Raw genomic sequence first — 16,219 nt, forward strand, 5'->3', positions numbered from 1 at the left:
CCATTGTTGATCTACATACATATTTATGACTTTTGACTCTTTTGCATTGTCATTAGTGGGTGAGATGTAGAGTGAATGCAAGAGAAAGAATTAATGTTCATCCAAGCTTCCGGTTAATTCCGCACTGAGCTATGAATTAATGAATTCTTTCCACTTTAATAGGCTGTACTACACAAACAAACTCAACACAGGCACTTCTCACCCTCGACAATAAGAGTCCCATGTATTCCCCTTTCCCACAGATTCAACAGCATAGCACACTAGTACTGCCCCCCACCCTGATGCATGGAACATGTGATTATCACATAACCTGGCCTGCATATTGGATGAAGCCATTTTGTCACAGCTACAGTATGCCATTATATTATGCGTCTGCTCTTTGTTGTTTGACAGATAAAGCATGTATGTCATTTTGCCTATTAAATTGTTTAGTTTTTTCTCGGTTCTGTGGGGTCTGGGCATCTTTGAAACACAGGGTGGTGGTCCGTATGAGCCCATGTACGCATGCGTCGTGGTTTCGCTGCTGCAGAGCGTTCGCGTTCCACGGTCGCGGAGGAAAGCCGACGCTGCCAAGGAAACACACATGCAGACATAAGAGAATCCAGATTTCAGCTTCGTCGTCCATTCCCTTGACTTCGATAATTCACCGGTAGTGATGGTAGCGCGCAGTAACGCATTTGACCTATAGATCTATTCCACGCGCGATGTCTAAATAGCTGCCAAATAATACAGGCAACGAGAGGAGGTAAAATAAATCAAATAAAAAGTAAAGGGAAAGACAAACCAGCGGTAAGTAGATTTAGGTACCATTTCACCCTTCTTAGATCGCTAGGATAGACATCATTATTATACATTGCACAATAAGTATTTCCAATTATATAATGTGTTTGTGTTTGGGGGCGGGGGGGGGCTAAACAAGAAGAGAGGGGATGCGGGTGACACCGGTTCTATTTATTATAATCTTACAATATAAGAAACGCTTGCATGGCAAAGAAAAGTATATGTTTGTGTGACAGATGTTGTGCCTTGGAATTAGGGACATAGATTGACGCTCTCACCACTCGAGACACCCGTCTCCTGGCCAATTCTAATCAATATATTGGTTTTCCTCTTCACATTCACGAATATACCATTTTCAGCTGTACTTGAACAATGGTTAACTGCTGTAGCCCTATGGTCGTAGCGAACACCTGTTCTGTTCCCTTTGCGTTACAAATCACATGCTTGTGCAGAAACAGCAATGGTTGGATGTATGACGTGATCATCAGTCCAACTGCAGGAACTCACTGATGTCATTATTTTTAGTCAGTCAGATGTCTAATGAAGGATGACTACTAATTAAGTCAAATGGATATTTTTTTGGGGGAAAATAAATCTGTACCTGCACGAGGCTGCAGGTGCAGTCACATATCTGCTCATCTATTACTATGAAGTTACAAAGAAATTAGGCTTACTGAACTAGGTTACTGTGAAACAACGTGAATACTACAGTAAGGAATTGCTACAGAACATGATTCAGCCCCCCCAGAAATGTCAACCTGCTAATTACACAGGTGCAACTGATGCACAAGTGTTACCCAAATGCACTATTTAAATAAAGCATACTGTATATCCTATGAGATGAGAAGTCCAGGGTTTCTGAGATTATCGGTCTCTTTTGTAGCTCAGTTGGTAGACCATGGTGCTTGTTAATGGTTAGCGGGTTCAAATCCTGGGACCACCCATTTGTAAAATGTATGTGTGCATGACTGTTTGTTGTGTTGGATAAAAGTGTCTGCTAAATGGCATATGTTATTGACAACAGACAACAGCAGTATCACTAGTCTGAAATATCACCTGCATATTTCTTATTAAAAGAGGCACATTTCTGCAACCAAGGCCTCAAACAGTTTGTAGGAAAGAAATAGGAGGGGGGCCTCAGAGCTTATATGGAACACATTTTGGTTGGCCTTGATAGTCTATGACCTTGTATGATTGACAGACAATTCTTGGTTGTCTTGTTTTATTTGTCAACTCAAATGGTAGTTTGGCAATCTTGATTGATTTGGGATTACAAAGGGTAGGCCATAAAATGTGGGTCTTAATTGCGGTGACAGTTTGCAATTTTTTTAAGCAATGGAGGAAGCTTATGGTGTCATGACTTTGGCAGTTTTCGGCAGGTGTCATGACTTCGATGGACTCCATACAGTTCTTTGAGGATTCACTTAATTTCAGCAACAGGAGAAACCTGTCAAGTTGGGTGTTGTGCTTGTATATTTGACTCAAATGCTTGTATATTTGTGCTGATCTTTACATATTCTAACTGCTCTTAACTAGTTTGAATAGATTCACCCACTGACTATGGTTGAACTGCTAGGTCTACGATGGGAGGAATGCAGTAGATCATTGAGTTTCTACTATCTTGTTCTGAACATAGATTATGTAAAAGGGAGCCTGGAGCCAGTGTCATGCTAGCAGCACTGTGGACGTGTTGCTATGGTTTCCACTCATGAATCAGTTTTCTTCCCATGACTGTTGAGGCTGTGGCGGCATGCTATACTGGCTCCAGTAGAGGAGACAAGAATGAGAGATGAGAGAAAAGACACACAACTTGACGTTTCGGGAATCAATGGTAGCATTTAGCCAGATTCTGAGAGCCACTCTTAGTTTGAATAGTGAGAAACTCCAACAAGAAAGGGGCATTGTGAGCGATGGAAAGGATGGCAAAAAATGCGGAAGAGGGTAATGGTTAGCAGATGCCAGCAACAGACTGGGGGCCAATAGATTTTTGAGGGGACAGCAGTGTTTGGGTGTGAAAGTAATCATTCATGAAGAATTAACACACAAAGGAGAACAGAAAGTTCACTCATTCATATTTGAACAATAAGCTATGTCAGTAAATAAATAAGCATTTGGAAGGTGGGGTCTCAGCGGTCTCAGCAATGGGAGCGAGTCATGTATAAATGATCCAAGGGATAGTTCACCCAGATAGTAAACGTACAGTTGAAGTCGGAAGTTTACTTTCACTTAAGTCGGCGTCATTAAAACTCGTTTTTCAACCACTCCACACATTTCTTGTTAACACACTATAGTTTTGTCAAGTCGGTTAGGACATGCATGACACAAGTAATTTTTCCAACAATAGTTTACAGACAGATTATTTCACTTATAATTCACTGTATCACAATTCCAGTGGGTCAGAAGTTTACATACACTAAATTGACTGCCGTTAAACAGCTTGGAAAATTCCAGAAAATGATGTAATGGCTTTAGAAGCTTCTGATAGGCTAGTTGACATCATTTGAGTCAATTGGAGGTGTACCTGTGGATGTATTTCAAGGCCTACCTTCAAACTCAGTGCCTCTTTGCTTGACATCATGGGAAAATCAAAAGAAATCAGCCAAGACCACAGAATTGATTTTTTTTACCTCCACAAGTCTGGTTCATCCTTGGGAGCGATTTCCAAACGCCTGAAGGTACCACATTAATCCGTACAAACAATAGTATGCAAGTATAAACACCATGGGACCATGCAGCCGTCATACCGCTCAGGAAGGAGACGCGTTCTGTCTCCTAGAGATGAACGTACTTTGGTGTGAAAAGTGAAAATCAATCCCAGAACAACAGCAAATGACCTTGTGAATATTCTGGAGGAAATAGGTACAAAAGTATCTATATCCACAGTAAAACGAGTTCTATATCGACATAACCTGAAAGGCCGCTCAGCAAGGAAGCCATTGCTCCAAAACCGCCATAAAAAAGCCAGACTACGGTTTCCAACTGCACATGGGGACAAAGATTGTACTTTTTGGAGTAATGTCCTCTGGTCTGATGAAACAAAAATGGAACTGTTTGGCCATAATAACCAGCATTATGTTTGGAGGAAAAAGGGGGAGGCTTGAAAACTGAAAAACACCATCCCAACCATGAAGCATGGGGGTGGCTGCATCATGTTGTGGGGGTGCTTTGCTGCAGGAGGGACTGGTGCACTTCACTAAATAGATGGCATCATGAGAAGCAAAATTATGTGGATATATTGAAGCAAAATCTCAAGACATCAGTCAGGAAGTTAAAGCTTGGTCACAAATGAGTCTTCTAAATGGACATTGACCCCAAGCATACTTTCAAAGTTGTAGCAAAATGGCTTAAGGACAATAAAGTGAAGGTATTGGAGTGGCCATCACAAAGCCCTGAATCCTATAGAAAATGTGTGGGCAGAGCTGAAAAAGCGTGTGCGAGCAAGGAGGCCTACAAACCTGACTCAGTTACACCAGCTCTGTCAGGAGGAATGGGCTGAAATTCACCCAAGTTATTGTGGGAAACTTGTGGAAGGCTACCTGAAATGTTTGACCCAAGTTAAACATTTTAAAGGCAATACTACCGAATACTAATTGAGTGTATGTAAACATCTGACCCACTGGGAATGTGATGAAAGATATAAAACCTGAAATAAATAATTCTCTCTCCTATTATTCTGACATTTCACATTCTTAAAAGAAAGTGGTGATCCTAACTGACCTAAAACAGCGAATTTTTACCCGGATTAAATGTCAGGAATTGTGAAAAACAGAGTTTAAGTGTATTTGGCTAAGGTGTATGTAAACTTCCGACTTCAACTGTACATATACACATAACCAAGGAGCTGCAGAGCAGACATGCTAAAAGGCCATACTCCCATCCTCCAGAGAGTATCATGAACCCGTCTCTCTCTGTGATAGTCTCCGTGCATGAGGTTGCATTTCCCTGCTAGAGGTTCCCCTTGAGGTTGTTTACGCATGTTTAGCTATTTTACCGTGCCAATTTATTGCAATTTTTGACAGCTGCAAAAAGGACTCTGTAGCCTTGGGGAACATCTCGGCCTATTTATTTGAAATAGGAGACATATAATTAAAGCCTGACATTCCAAGATGATATACTAATGTAGGAAAACGAATGTTCTTTGTCTTTCTGGTCCTATGTTTATATGTTTTGTGTATTCTGTCCTTTTTCATTTGGTCCAATGCTTCTATTTGCAGTGTACTACAGTATGTGTATGATTGCTTTGTTCTATTTCTCTCAAATGTACTTCTTCTCATCACATTGCAATGGGCAACAGAGCATAAGGGAAGGTCCTTGGAGGTTGCCATGGTGATGGCCCCAGACTGTAGCTCTGATATAGTAGAGCCCCTTGCTGTTTGCATGCACACTACTCACAACCCCACCACACACACCCCCAATGCAATACACTTTGTTGTATACGATCACATAATAGACATTAGTCATCCATTGACATGAACAGAATAGCCTTCATTCGATAAGGTACATTAGTACTATCTCACGAGCAACATTTGTAAGCTTACTGTAGGTAAGTCTGTTTTTAGACTTGATATGCCCAAATGCCAAATGAAGATGAAAGCCCATTCTCATTGGATCCAAACTCTTTGTCATTGGATATGCTTATTGGGTTATTTTTGTTCTGCTATTCTTTATATTTTTAGACCAGTGCTTGAAAGAGACACGACATGTAAAGGCCTATAAATACAGTGATTGAACTGAGAGAGATCGGAGGTAGAACACTTGTGAAAGAGGGACGTAAGCCAAAGGAAGAGAGGTCTCTTCCATTGTCTCCACTATAGGGACATGCTGAGCAGTAGGCAGTGGGTTGTGTAAAGGCATGCCAGGCGGTTGTGTAAAGGCATGCCAGGCGGTTGTGTAAATGAATGCCAGGCGGTTGTGTAAAGGCATGCCAGCCTGCATTAGGGCTGTGTGGGGAGAGATTCAGGCTAGATGGCCACTACCCATTAGCCTGATGGGCTGAGCACAGAGTTCGTACCCACACACACACACACACACACACACACACACACACACTCACTGCCAATCACACACTATCCATGATGCAATAGGCCATGATACTGTCCTAATATTTCATTGGTTCTTTAGTCTGTGCCCCCCGACCTTTGAATCCTAATTTCCAGGCTTCCTTTGATTGCCCTTCCTTTCAAACATAGTAAAGTACTTCTGTAATCACAGTGTCATACTAATGAAGTTATGACCTTTCATAAATGCTTACTCTCAACCTCTTTTCTTTGACAATACTAGGTCTTTGTCCAGCACACCTTTCATTATTAGTCCATATGATTGCACCATTGCTGTAGATGTCGGTTAATTCCATGGTTTCTATCGGGTTCTCTCCGTTCTCTCTCCCCCGCCTATTGACTCTTTCTTTATTCAGTGCCTCTGATTGAGGTGTCACACAACATGGCGTTCAATATAGACTGCTCCACTGAAGACTGAGTTCTATTGTTCTATAGCCGCAATGAATGTGTTAATTGGAGCGTTTTTTTGTGTGTGTTTTTTTAACCCTTTCCTCCCTGGCTCTCTGTAGGTGAGTGTGTGTAGGGCGCAGCCGCCATGCCGCTGGTGAAGAGATGCATCGAGCCCAGGCACCTGTGCCGTGGAGCCGTACCGGATGGGGTCACCAGCGAGCTGGAGTGTGTCACTAACAGCACCCTGGCAGCCATCATCAAACAGTTGGGGGGCCTGAGTAAGTCTACACACCTGACTGACTGTCTGTCTGCTGACTGACTGACTGTCTGTCTGCTGACTGACTGACACCGACTGACTGAATGCAGAATGGAAATGAAATCTTAACCAAACAATTTCAGGCAGTATTTTTTATTTTCTTCAAACATGCAATGTATGGGTTATTTTAAAGGTACATTCTCATAGCCCTACTCTGACCCTGACCTCTGTTAATGCATGTTGTGTGTGTTTTTGTGAACGCAGGTCGACATGCAGAGGACATCTTCGGGGAGCTGTTCAACGAGGCCAACAGCTTCTACATGAGAATGAACAGCCTCCAGGAGAGAGTGGACCTGCTGGCTGTCAAAGTCACCCAGCTGGACTCCACTGTGGAGGAGGGTAGGTGGAGGCGGCGGGTGACAGGGGTTATGAGGGGCTATAGCATGATGATACTCAGTCAAAGTTGCAGCCCAGCATATGGTATGAGAGCGTGAATAAGCATCGAATTAAGCGCACCGTGCTAATTAGCGAAGTAAAACATACCGTTGCATAATGCAAGGGCTTCACCAGGGCTTCGTGCATCACAGCTGAGCCACAGACTCACTGCTGCTGCAATCACCAATACATTGATTTCCATTATACAGCCTGGGATACGCTGAATACTGTATACAGTGCAGTCGGAAAGTATTCAGACCCCTTGACTTTTTCCACATTCTGTTATGTTACAGCCTTATTCTAAAATGGATTAAATTGTATTTTTTTCATACACACACCATCCCATAATGAAAAAACAAAAGCTGTTTTTTAGAATTTTTGCACTGAAATATCACATTTACATAAGCACTTCAGTACTTACTGAGTAAAGACTCAGTACTTTGTTGAAGCACCTTTGGTAGTGATTACAGAATCGAGTCTTGAGTATGACGCTACAATTTTTATTTTTTATTTTTTTTATTTAACCTTTATTTAACCAGGTAGGCTAGTTGAGAACAAGTTCTCATTTGCAACTGCGACCTGGCCAAGATAAAGCATAGCAGTGTGAGCAGACAACAAAGAGTTACACATGGAGTAAACAATTAACAAGTCAATAACACAGTAGAAAACAAAGGGGGAGTCTATATACAATGTGTGCAAAAGGCATGAGGAGGTAGGCAAATAATTACAATTTTGCAGATTAACACTGGAGTGATGAATGATCAGATGGTCATGTACAGGTAGAGATATTGGTGTGCAAAAGAGCAGAAAAGTAAATAAATAAAAACAGTATGGGGATGAGGTAGGTGAAGAAGGGTGGGCTATTTACCAATAGACTATGTACAGCTGCAGCGATCGGTTAGCTGCTCAGATAGCTGATGTTTGAAGTTGGTGAGGGAGATAAAAGTCTCCAACTTCAGCGATTTTTGCAATTCGTTCCAGTCACAGGCAGCAGAGTACTGGAACGAAAGGCGGCCGAATGAGGTGTTGGCTTTTAGTGAGATACACCTGCTGGAGCGCGTGCTACGGATGGGTGTTGCCATCGTGACCACTACCTGTATTTGGGGACTTTCTCACATTCAACTCTGCAGATCCTCTCAAGCTTTGTCAGGTTGAATGGGGAGCGTCGCTGCACAGTTATTTTCAGGTCTCTCCAGAGATGTTCGATCGGATTCAAGTCCGGGCTCCGGCTGGGCCACTCAAGGACATTCTTGTGTTGTCTTGGCTGTGTGCTGAGGGTCGTTGTCCTGTTGGAAGGACAACCTGGGTGCTCCAGGTTTTCTCTGTTCATCTTTCCCTTGATCCTGACAAGTCTCCCAGTTACTGTTGCTGAAAAACATCCTCACAGCATGATGCTGCCACCACCATGCTTCACCGAATGGATGGTGCCAGGTTTCCTCCAGACGTGACGCTTGGCATTCAGGCCAAAGAGTTCAATCTTGGTTTTATCAGACCAGGTGCCTTTTGGCAAACTCCAAGCAGGTTGTCATGTGCCTTTTACTGAGGAGTGGCTTCCGTCTGGCCACTCTACCATAAAGGCCTGATTAGTGGAGTGCTGCAGAGACGGTTGTTCTTCTGGAAGGTTCTCCCATCTCCACAGGGGAACTCTGTCAGAGTGACCATAGGGTTCTTGGTCCCCTTCCTAACCAAGGCCCTTCTCCCCCGATTACTCAGTTTGACCAGACAGCCAGTTATAGGAAGAGTCTTGGTGGTTCCAAACTTCTTCCATTTAAGCATGATGGAGGCCACTGTGTTCTTGAGGACTTCAATGTTGCAGAAATGTTTTGGTACCCTTCCCCAGATCTCTGCCTCGACACAATTCTGTCTCAGAGCTCTATGGACAATTCCTTCAACCTCATGGCTTGGTTTTTGCTCTGACATGCACTGTCAATTGTGGGACCTTATATAGACAGGTGTGTGCCTTTCCAAATCATGTCCAATCAATTGAATTTATCACAGGTGGACTCCAATGAAGTTGTAGAAACATCTCAAGGATGATCAATTGAAACAGGATGCACCAGAGATCAATTTCGAGTGTCATAGCAAAGTGTCTGAATACTTATGTAAATCAGGTATTTCTAAAAACCTGGTTTCACTTTGTCATTATGGGGTATTGTGTGTAGATTGATGAGGGCCTTTGTTTTTATTCATCCATTTCAGAATAAGCCTCTAACATAACAAAATGTGGAGGAGTCAAGTCAAGGGGTCTGATTACTTTCCGAAAGCACTGTATGTATCCCATTTAGCATCACCTTAATCATGATTCATGAGCCTCTGTTTGCGGTCCTATTAAACTGTGTTGAAGCATTGATCCACCACTAATGAATGTGGTTGGTTTTCATGTTATTGAACTTCTAAACGTCCTCATGCAAACTGGGTTCCCGTGGCCATTCATAGCTGATAATGAGTCAGTGTTTGAGGGTTCATTCATTGTGTTCGTTCTTGGCATTCTGGTCCCAGTTTCGCTGCAGGACATCAACATGAGGAAGGCTTTCAAGAGCTCCACCATCCAGGACCAGCAGGTGGTGTCCAGGAACTCCATCCTCAACCCTGTCATGGAGATGTACCATCGCTGTGACAAACCTCCACCCCTCAACATCCTCAGCCCCTACAGGTCAACCCTCATCCAAACACATAACAACTTACTGAACCCCACTTTAGTCTTTGCATTTTTCCTTAGGTACAGGATACAGAATTAAGCATTGGGGATGTGCAAATGATGTGCATTATAACATAGTTATATAATGTATCATATATAAAGTGTAGGTGTCAATTGCATTGCCGAAGCACAGTCTCAGGTCAGGATGTGTTGTCATACAGGGATGACAAAAAGGATGGTCTGAAGTTCTACACAGACCCATCCTACTTCTTTAACCTGTGGAAGGAGAAGATGATCCAAGCAACAGAAAACAAGCGGAAGGAGAAGAGGAAGCAGAAGGCGGGTGACAAGGTGTGTGAGTTTGTTTGTGTGTCTTATGTGCGTCGATGATGAATCACTACTCTCACACATGTCGCTACATTCCGCTGCAAGCTCTTTGCTGGCTCTTGGTATTTTTGGGGGGTATTTTATTAGGACACTCTTCCTGGGGGTCCGCACCGGACATGAAACATGACATAATACATAACATTAATAGACGAGAACAGCTCTCTCTTATCCTCTATACTCTCATGACTGTTAGCTGTTTTTTCCCCTCTCAGATCCGCTCTCCTTCCCTCCGCCATTGACCATCAGGCCCGTCAGGATTAGCTCCTTGCTCCTTTTAGACTGTCTGCGCACAAGCGTCCTAAGCCTGGGGATGTGGACGTGTGTTTAGACCAAGATAGAGGAATAGCCTTGTCATATGTGTTTAGCAAGATGAGACACCTCTTACAAACACTACTAAGCTGTATAGCTTTTTTTTTTTGACCTTTATTTAACCAGGCAAGTCAGTTAAGAACACATTCTTATTTTATTTTCAATGACAGCCTGGGAACAGTGGGTTAACTGCCTGTTCAGGGGCAGAACGACAGATTTGTACCTTGTCAGCTCGGGGGTTTGAACTCGCAACCTTCCGGTTACTAGTCCAACACTCTAACCACTAGGCTACGCTGCCGCCCCACGCTCCTATAATTGACTTAATTAGAGGAGGCGTGCTCATTTATTTACTAAGAACTAAGACTAAGAAGGTCCACCACTAATCTAAGGAACCGTAGCGGAATTGAAATGCATTTTATACATAATAAATGAGCACTTACATGTCCTGTTTATGGTTTATGTTTGTCCCATAATGATGATAGTCGATGATAGTTTTTTCCCATATGTAGGGTTTATACCGCATAAGGGAATCCTCTGGCGCAGTCCATATCCCTGTATTTCGGCTGTAGTCACCGTCCTTGTCATTTTCAGGAGCAGAAACAGGTGGAGGACCCCAGCCGGGAGGTGAAGAAGGTGAGGAAGGCCCGGAACCGCCGTCAGGAGTGGAACATGATGGCCTACGACAAGGAGTTCCGTCCAGACACCCGCCTCACACCTTCACCCTACCATGGCATGTCCTCTGAGGGATCCCTCTCTCCAGACAGGTCAGTAGGGATGCACTGAATCAATCAATCAAGGAACAATTACTATATATTACTGTATATATTATTATAGATATTATGTGTAATATGGGGAAATGCTAATCACAAAATGTAAATGTACAAAATCTGCTGCCATCTACCTAAATGTTTGAACGCCTCCATGTTCCTTAGAGGGATACTGCGAGATTTGGAGATTTAGGTATAGAGATGTATAGAGAGCTCAACATTGTATGTTTCTCAATGGCGCTGCCCGTCCGCTCACAGACGCCATAATGGAACAGAGACAACGTTGTGACCTCTATACATCTCTATGAGTGAGGATGTGAATAGGATCTTGTTTCTTATGATTATCAGTCAAATAAGCACATTTAGAAAATATCGATTACTATGTATAGCTTTGTAAGACTTTAAATGACCAACCACCAAGCTTTGGGGTATTTAGAAGGTCTGTTTCCTTGCTTTTGAGAGGAGCTGGCTACTGTACCAGCAGACTTTCAGCAATTGCGCTAAGCTAACTTTAATAAAACTGCACGCAGAGACATAAAAATGGTATCATGAGTTATTCTGACTCCGGGTAAGTAGAAAAATCACCTAAATCGCGAAATATCCCTTTAACATGAAGTATTCTACATTGTACTCACAGTATAATGTTTGACTACCAAGTTATAGGGTCTTCTTAGATGGCAAATAAAGAAACGTGGATGTCCATTGACATGAGACTAGGTGTATACTGAACGTCTTGGAAGATATCCCTTTAACATGTAGTATTCTACATTGTACTCACAGTATAATGTTTGACTACCAAGTTATAGGGTCTTCTTAGATGGCAAATAAAGAAACGTGGATGTCCATTGACATGAGACTAGGTGTATACTGAACGTCTTGGAAGATATCCCTTTTGCTCCTCGTCGACCTCTGTCTGTGGATGAAATGTTCCAGGTCTGGTATGTCTGATGAACAGTCCTACCCTGCCAGCCCTAACCACCCACCCCAGGAGGGAGTTGTGCTGGGTCCTGATGGGAAAGAGCACCTAACAGGCCCCAACCAGACCCAGTCCCTGGACCGGGCCTACCGCCCCCCTGCTGCTGCTACCACTGCAGCTCAAGGCCGCCAGCATTCCCTGGGCCGCATGCAGCCCCACCACGGACCCACACCTGCAGACCCATCCCTGAACGGACCCCGGCCCGCAGCTTCCAAAGAGGCCAGGTGTGTTAGCCAGCTACCCCTCTTGTCCCGCCTTCTGTGCCCATTTTTGCTATTTTATCTAAGCTGAATTCAAGTCTGAAAGCCTTTTCTATCTACAGTAAATGTCACAGGTATTTATCTCATCCAACATGAATGATGTAGTGCTGGAATGGTGAGAAAGACTATGTCTGACTTGGTTGGTTTCCTGTCATTGGTCCACAGCGGTCACCAGATGCCAGAGCACTTTATCCCTCCGGCCCCGCCCCCACCTCCTCCCCTCATCCCCTCAGCCCAGACGGCCTTTGACAGCAAATCAGGGCCTCCCACCCTGGCCCCTGGCACAGTGGCCACCCTGTCCCGCCCCTACAGCCCCTCACCCCCTCCGCCCCCACCCGCTGGCTATGTCCCCTCTCCATCTCACCCTGTCACTGGAGGACCTCCTGTTGCCCCTCCTCCACCCCCACCTGGTGGCCCCCCAACATTCGCTCCCTCTCCAGCCCATGCCATACACCCCTCTGTGGGAACACTGCCAAGGAAGGGCAAGGTGCTAGGCATCCCGATAAGTGACGCACGCAGCGACCTGCTGTCAGCCATCCGCAGAGGTGAGACCCTATGGTTCTAGGTGGAACGGCCAGGATTACACTACATGATCTGTCTGCATTACTGTACATGGAAAGCTACTATTCTAGTAACATATTTACTGTATGGAAAATGTATTTTGACAATTTGTAGTACGTATCATCTGTACAGTAGATGACCGTTGTGTTGTGTTCCTCAGGCATCCAGCTGAGGAAGGTGCAGGAGCAGCGTGAGCAGGAAGCCAAGAAGGAGCCAGTGGGGAACGACGTGGCCACCATCCTGTCCCGACGCATCGCAGTGGAGTACAGCGAATCAGATGAGGACTCGGAGCCTGAGGAGAACGAGTGGTCAGACTGAGACGGAGCAGAGGGCTTAGGCTTACTTTACTTACCGACAGAGTGCTGCTATTCCAATAACAGGAAACACACACACACCACACACACACACACACACACACAGTCATCGCACACTACGTCTTGATAGACCTCTTGTTAGAGGAAGTAGATGAGAAAGTAGATGAGGAGACGCTTACACAGTATGACAGTATCCATTATCTAGTCAGATATGGGCTTGGAGGAAACCACAGTGGATCTGGCGCTGGGGCCCCCGCGAGCTGGGGGGGTCTGTTGAAAGCAGCCACAGCAAGCTTATACTTATATATATAATATGATATAGTATAATATATTACTTATGGTCCAGTATAAAAGTGTTTCTTTCATGAGTCCTGATATTGTAGTTTGAATATTATTTGTGGTTTCAGTTGCATTTAGATTTTCAATGCATCTCCTCCACCTGTAACTGAGCCACACCAACACCACAGATGTTGTTTTCTAGGTGAAGATGCTATGGCATTCTTTCAACTCATCTAACTTGATGCACTTAAATATTTGTTCATTGAAAAGTATTATTTAGAGTCATCTTCTATTCTGGCTGTGCTGTTTGTGATAACTGTGCATATGAAGATGATGTCACATCAAGTGTTAAATCGGGTGGGTGGATACTTTTGGACATATGATGCTGTAGCCGTAACCGTATTGTCAACACAGCTTTTTGTTATCTGAGGGATGTTCCTTTCATTTTGGCACTTTGTTCAATTGTTTACAGTGTTGTGGTTGAGTATTGATACCCTAACTGGCAGTGTTTAACATCAGTTGTTTACAGTGTTGTGGTTGAGTATTGATACCCTAACTGGCAGTGTTTAACATCAGTTGTTTACAGTGTTGTGGTTGAGTATTGATACCCTAACTGGCAGTGTTTAACATCAGTTGTTTACAGTGTTGTGGTTGAGTATTGATACCCTAACTGGCAGTGTTTAACATCAGTTGTTTACAGTGTTGTGGTTGAGTATTGATACCCTAACTGGCAGTGTTTAACATCAGTTGTTTACAGTGTTGTGGTTGAGTATTGATACCCTAACTGGCAGTGTTTAACATCAGTTGTTTACAGTGTTGTGGTTGAGTATTGATACCCTAACTGGCAGTGTTTAACATCAGTTGTTTACAGTGTTGTGGTTGAGTATTGATACCCTAACTGGCAGTGTTTAACATCAGTTGTTTACAGTGTTGTGGTTGAGTATTGATACCCTAACTGGCAGTGTTTAACATCAGTTGTTTACAGTGTTGTGGTTGAGTATTGATACCCTAACTGGCAGTGTTTAACATCAGTTGTTTACAGTGTTGTGGTTGAGTATTGATACCCTAACTGGCAGTGTTTAACATCAGTTGTTTACAGTGTTGTGGTTGAGTATTGATACCCTAACTGGCAGTGTTTAACATCAGTTGTTTACAGTGTTGTGGTTGAGTATTGATACCCTAACTGGCAGTGTTTAACATCAGTTGTTTACAGTGTTGTGGTTGAGTATTGATACCCTAACTGGCAGTGTTTAACATCAGTTGTTTACAGTGTTGTGGTTGAGTATTGATACCCTAACTGGCAGTGTTTAACATCAGTTGTTTACAGTGTTGTGGTTGAGTATTGATACCCTAACTGGCAGTGTTTAACATCAGTTGTTTACAGTGTTGTGGTTGAGTATTGATACCCTAACTGGCAGTGTTTAACATCAGTTGTTTACAGTGTTGTGGTTGAGTATTGATACCCTAACTGGCAGTGTTTAACATCAGTTGTTTACAGTGTTGTGGTTGAGTATTGATACCCTAACTGGCAGTGCTTAACATCCGTTGTTTACAGTGTTGTGGTTGAGTATTGATACCCTAACTGGCAGTGTTTAACATCAGTTGTTTACAGTGTTGTGGTTGAGTATTGATACCCTAACTGGCAGTGTTTAACATCAGTTGTTTACAGTGTTGTGGTTGAGTATTGATACCCTAACTGGCAGTGTTTAACATCAGTTGTTTACAGTGTTGTGGTTGAGTATTGATACCCTAACTGGCAGTGTTTAACATCAGTTGTTTACAGTGTTGTGGTTGAGTATTGATACCCTAACTGGCAGTGTTTAACATCAGTTGTTTACAGTGTTGTGGTTGAGTATTGATACCCTAACTGGCAGTGTTTAACATCAGTTGTTTACAGTGTTGTGGTTGAGTATTGATACCCTAACTGGCAGTGTTTAACATCAGTTGTTTACAGTGTTGTGGTTGAGTATTGATACCCTAACTGGCAGTGTTTAACATCAGTTGTTTACAGTGTTGTGGTTGAGTATTGATACCCTAACTGGCAGTGTTTAACATCAGTTGTTTACAGTGTTGTGGTTGAGTATTGATACCCTAACTGGCAGTGTTTAACATCAGTTGTCGTTTTTGGTTTACATAATTTGCTAAAGATTTGCTGGTTGACTAATGACCACTGTGTAAGACAGACCCTAACATGGAAATTATTTTGGGGTTTATTTTCTCTATTGTACTTTGTGTGTGCGTGCGTGGTGTGCGTGCGTGGTGTGCGTGTCAGCGAAAGGGAATATCTCAATGCCTTGCTGTTTCCTTCTTTTCTGACTCACTTCTTTTATGTTGAAGGCCTGGAGAGATAGTATCTGATTGCTGGTGGGCTTGTCGTCCATTTTGACTAACGTTCTACTGGAAGAGATGAGAGAGAGTTCATAGCAGTGTTTCGAACATACTGCCCCTGTGTTCTATTAAGTCATGTGTCTGTACAACTACTGTGTTTTACAATTCATTGTTGTATAGATTTTTTTTGTAACACTGCTTGTAAAAATGAATTTGGGTATCTAGATATGAAATGACTATCACACTGATCGAACCTGTAAATAATAAGGGCATGTGTGAGGGGGTAATAAAATGAAATAAGTGTTACGAGGCCTTACTTTTGTATTGGATCCTCTTGTGGCTGTTTTTTTTTGCTAATCGTTGGTCTATTCCATTGACATAACTTCCCTATTGTACCGTATCACTCGAATGTGAACAACCAATTTATGCACTAGTTCTGAGAGACATTTGTATGTCGTTATTTTTTGCATGTACAGTGTGAC

General features: G+C 43.1%; 1 protein-coding gene across 1 annotated transcript; it reads left to right on the forward strand.

Moving 5' to 3' along the window:
- The first annotated feature begins 497 nt into the window (after positions 1–497).
- LOC109872736 (wiskott-Aldrich syndrome protein family member 3) lies at positions 498–16,043 on the forward strand. Its single transcript, XM_031808337.1, has 9 exons — positions 498–789; positions 6,347–6,505; positions 6,748–6,882; positions 9,418–9,571; positions 9,778–9,907; positions 10,844–11,016; positions 11,953–12,219; positions 12,421–12,800; positions 12,977–16,043. Exons 2-9 carry the CDS (start codon positions 6,373–6,375, stop codon positions 13,132–13,134), a joined length of 1,530 nt encoding a protein of 509 aa, XP_031664197.1. The 5' UTR covers positions 498–789; positions 6,347–6,372; the 3' UTR covers positions 13,135–16,043.
- Positions 16,044–16,219: the final 176 nt, after the last annotated feature.

This window comes from Oncorhynchus kisutch, linkage group LG28 (assembly GCF_002021735.2).
Source record: "Oncorhynchus kisutch isolate 150728-3 linkage group LG28, Okis_V2, whole genome shotgun sequence".
Lineage (NCBI taxonomy): Eukaryota > Metazoa > Chordata > Actinopteri > Salmoniformes > Salmonidae > Oncorhynchus > Oncorhynchus kisutch.

Excerpts from the sequence above, each read along its gene's own strand:
- LOC109872736 (XM_031808337.1), top strand. The coding sequence starts at position 6,373 with ATGCCGCTGGTGAAGAGATGCATCGAGCCCAGGCACCTGTGCCGTGGA. Across the intron at positions 9,572-9,777 it reads AACATCCTCAGCCCCTACAG|GGATGACAAAAAGGATGGTC; the intron begins GTCAACCCTCAT and ends GTTGTCATACAG. Across the intron at positions 12,801-12,976 it reads GCTGTCAGCCATCCGCAGAG|GCATCCAGCTGAGGAAGGTG; the intron begins GTGAGACCCTAT and ends TGTGTTCCTCAG.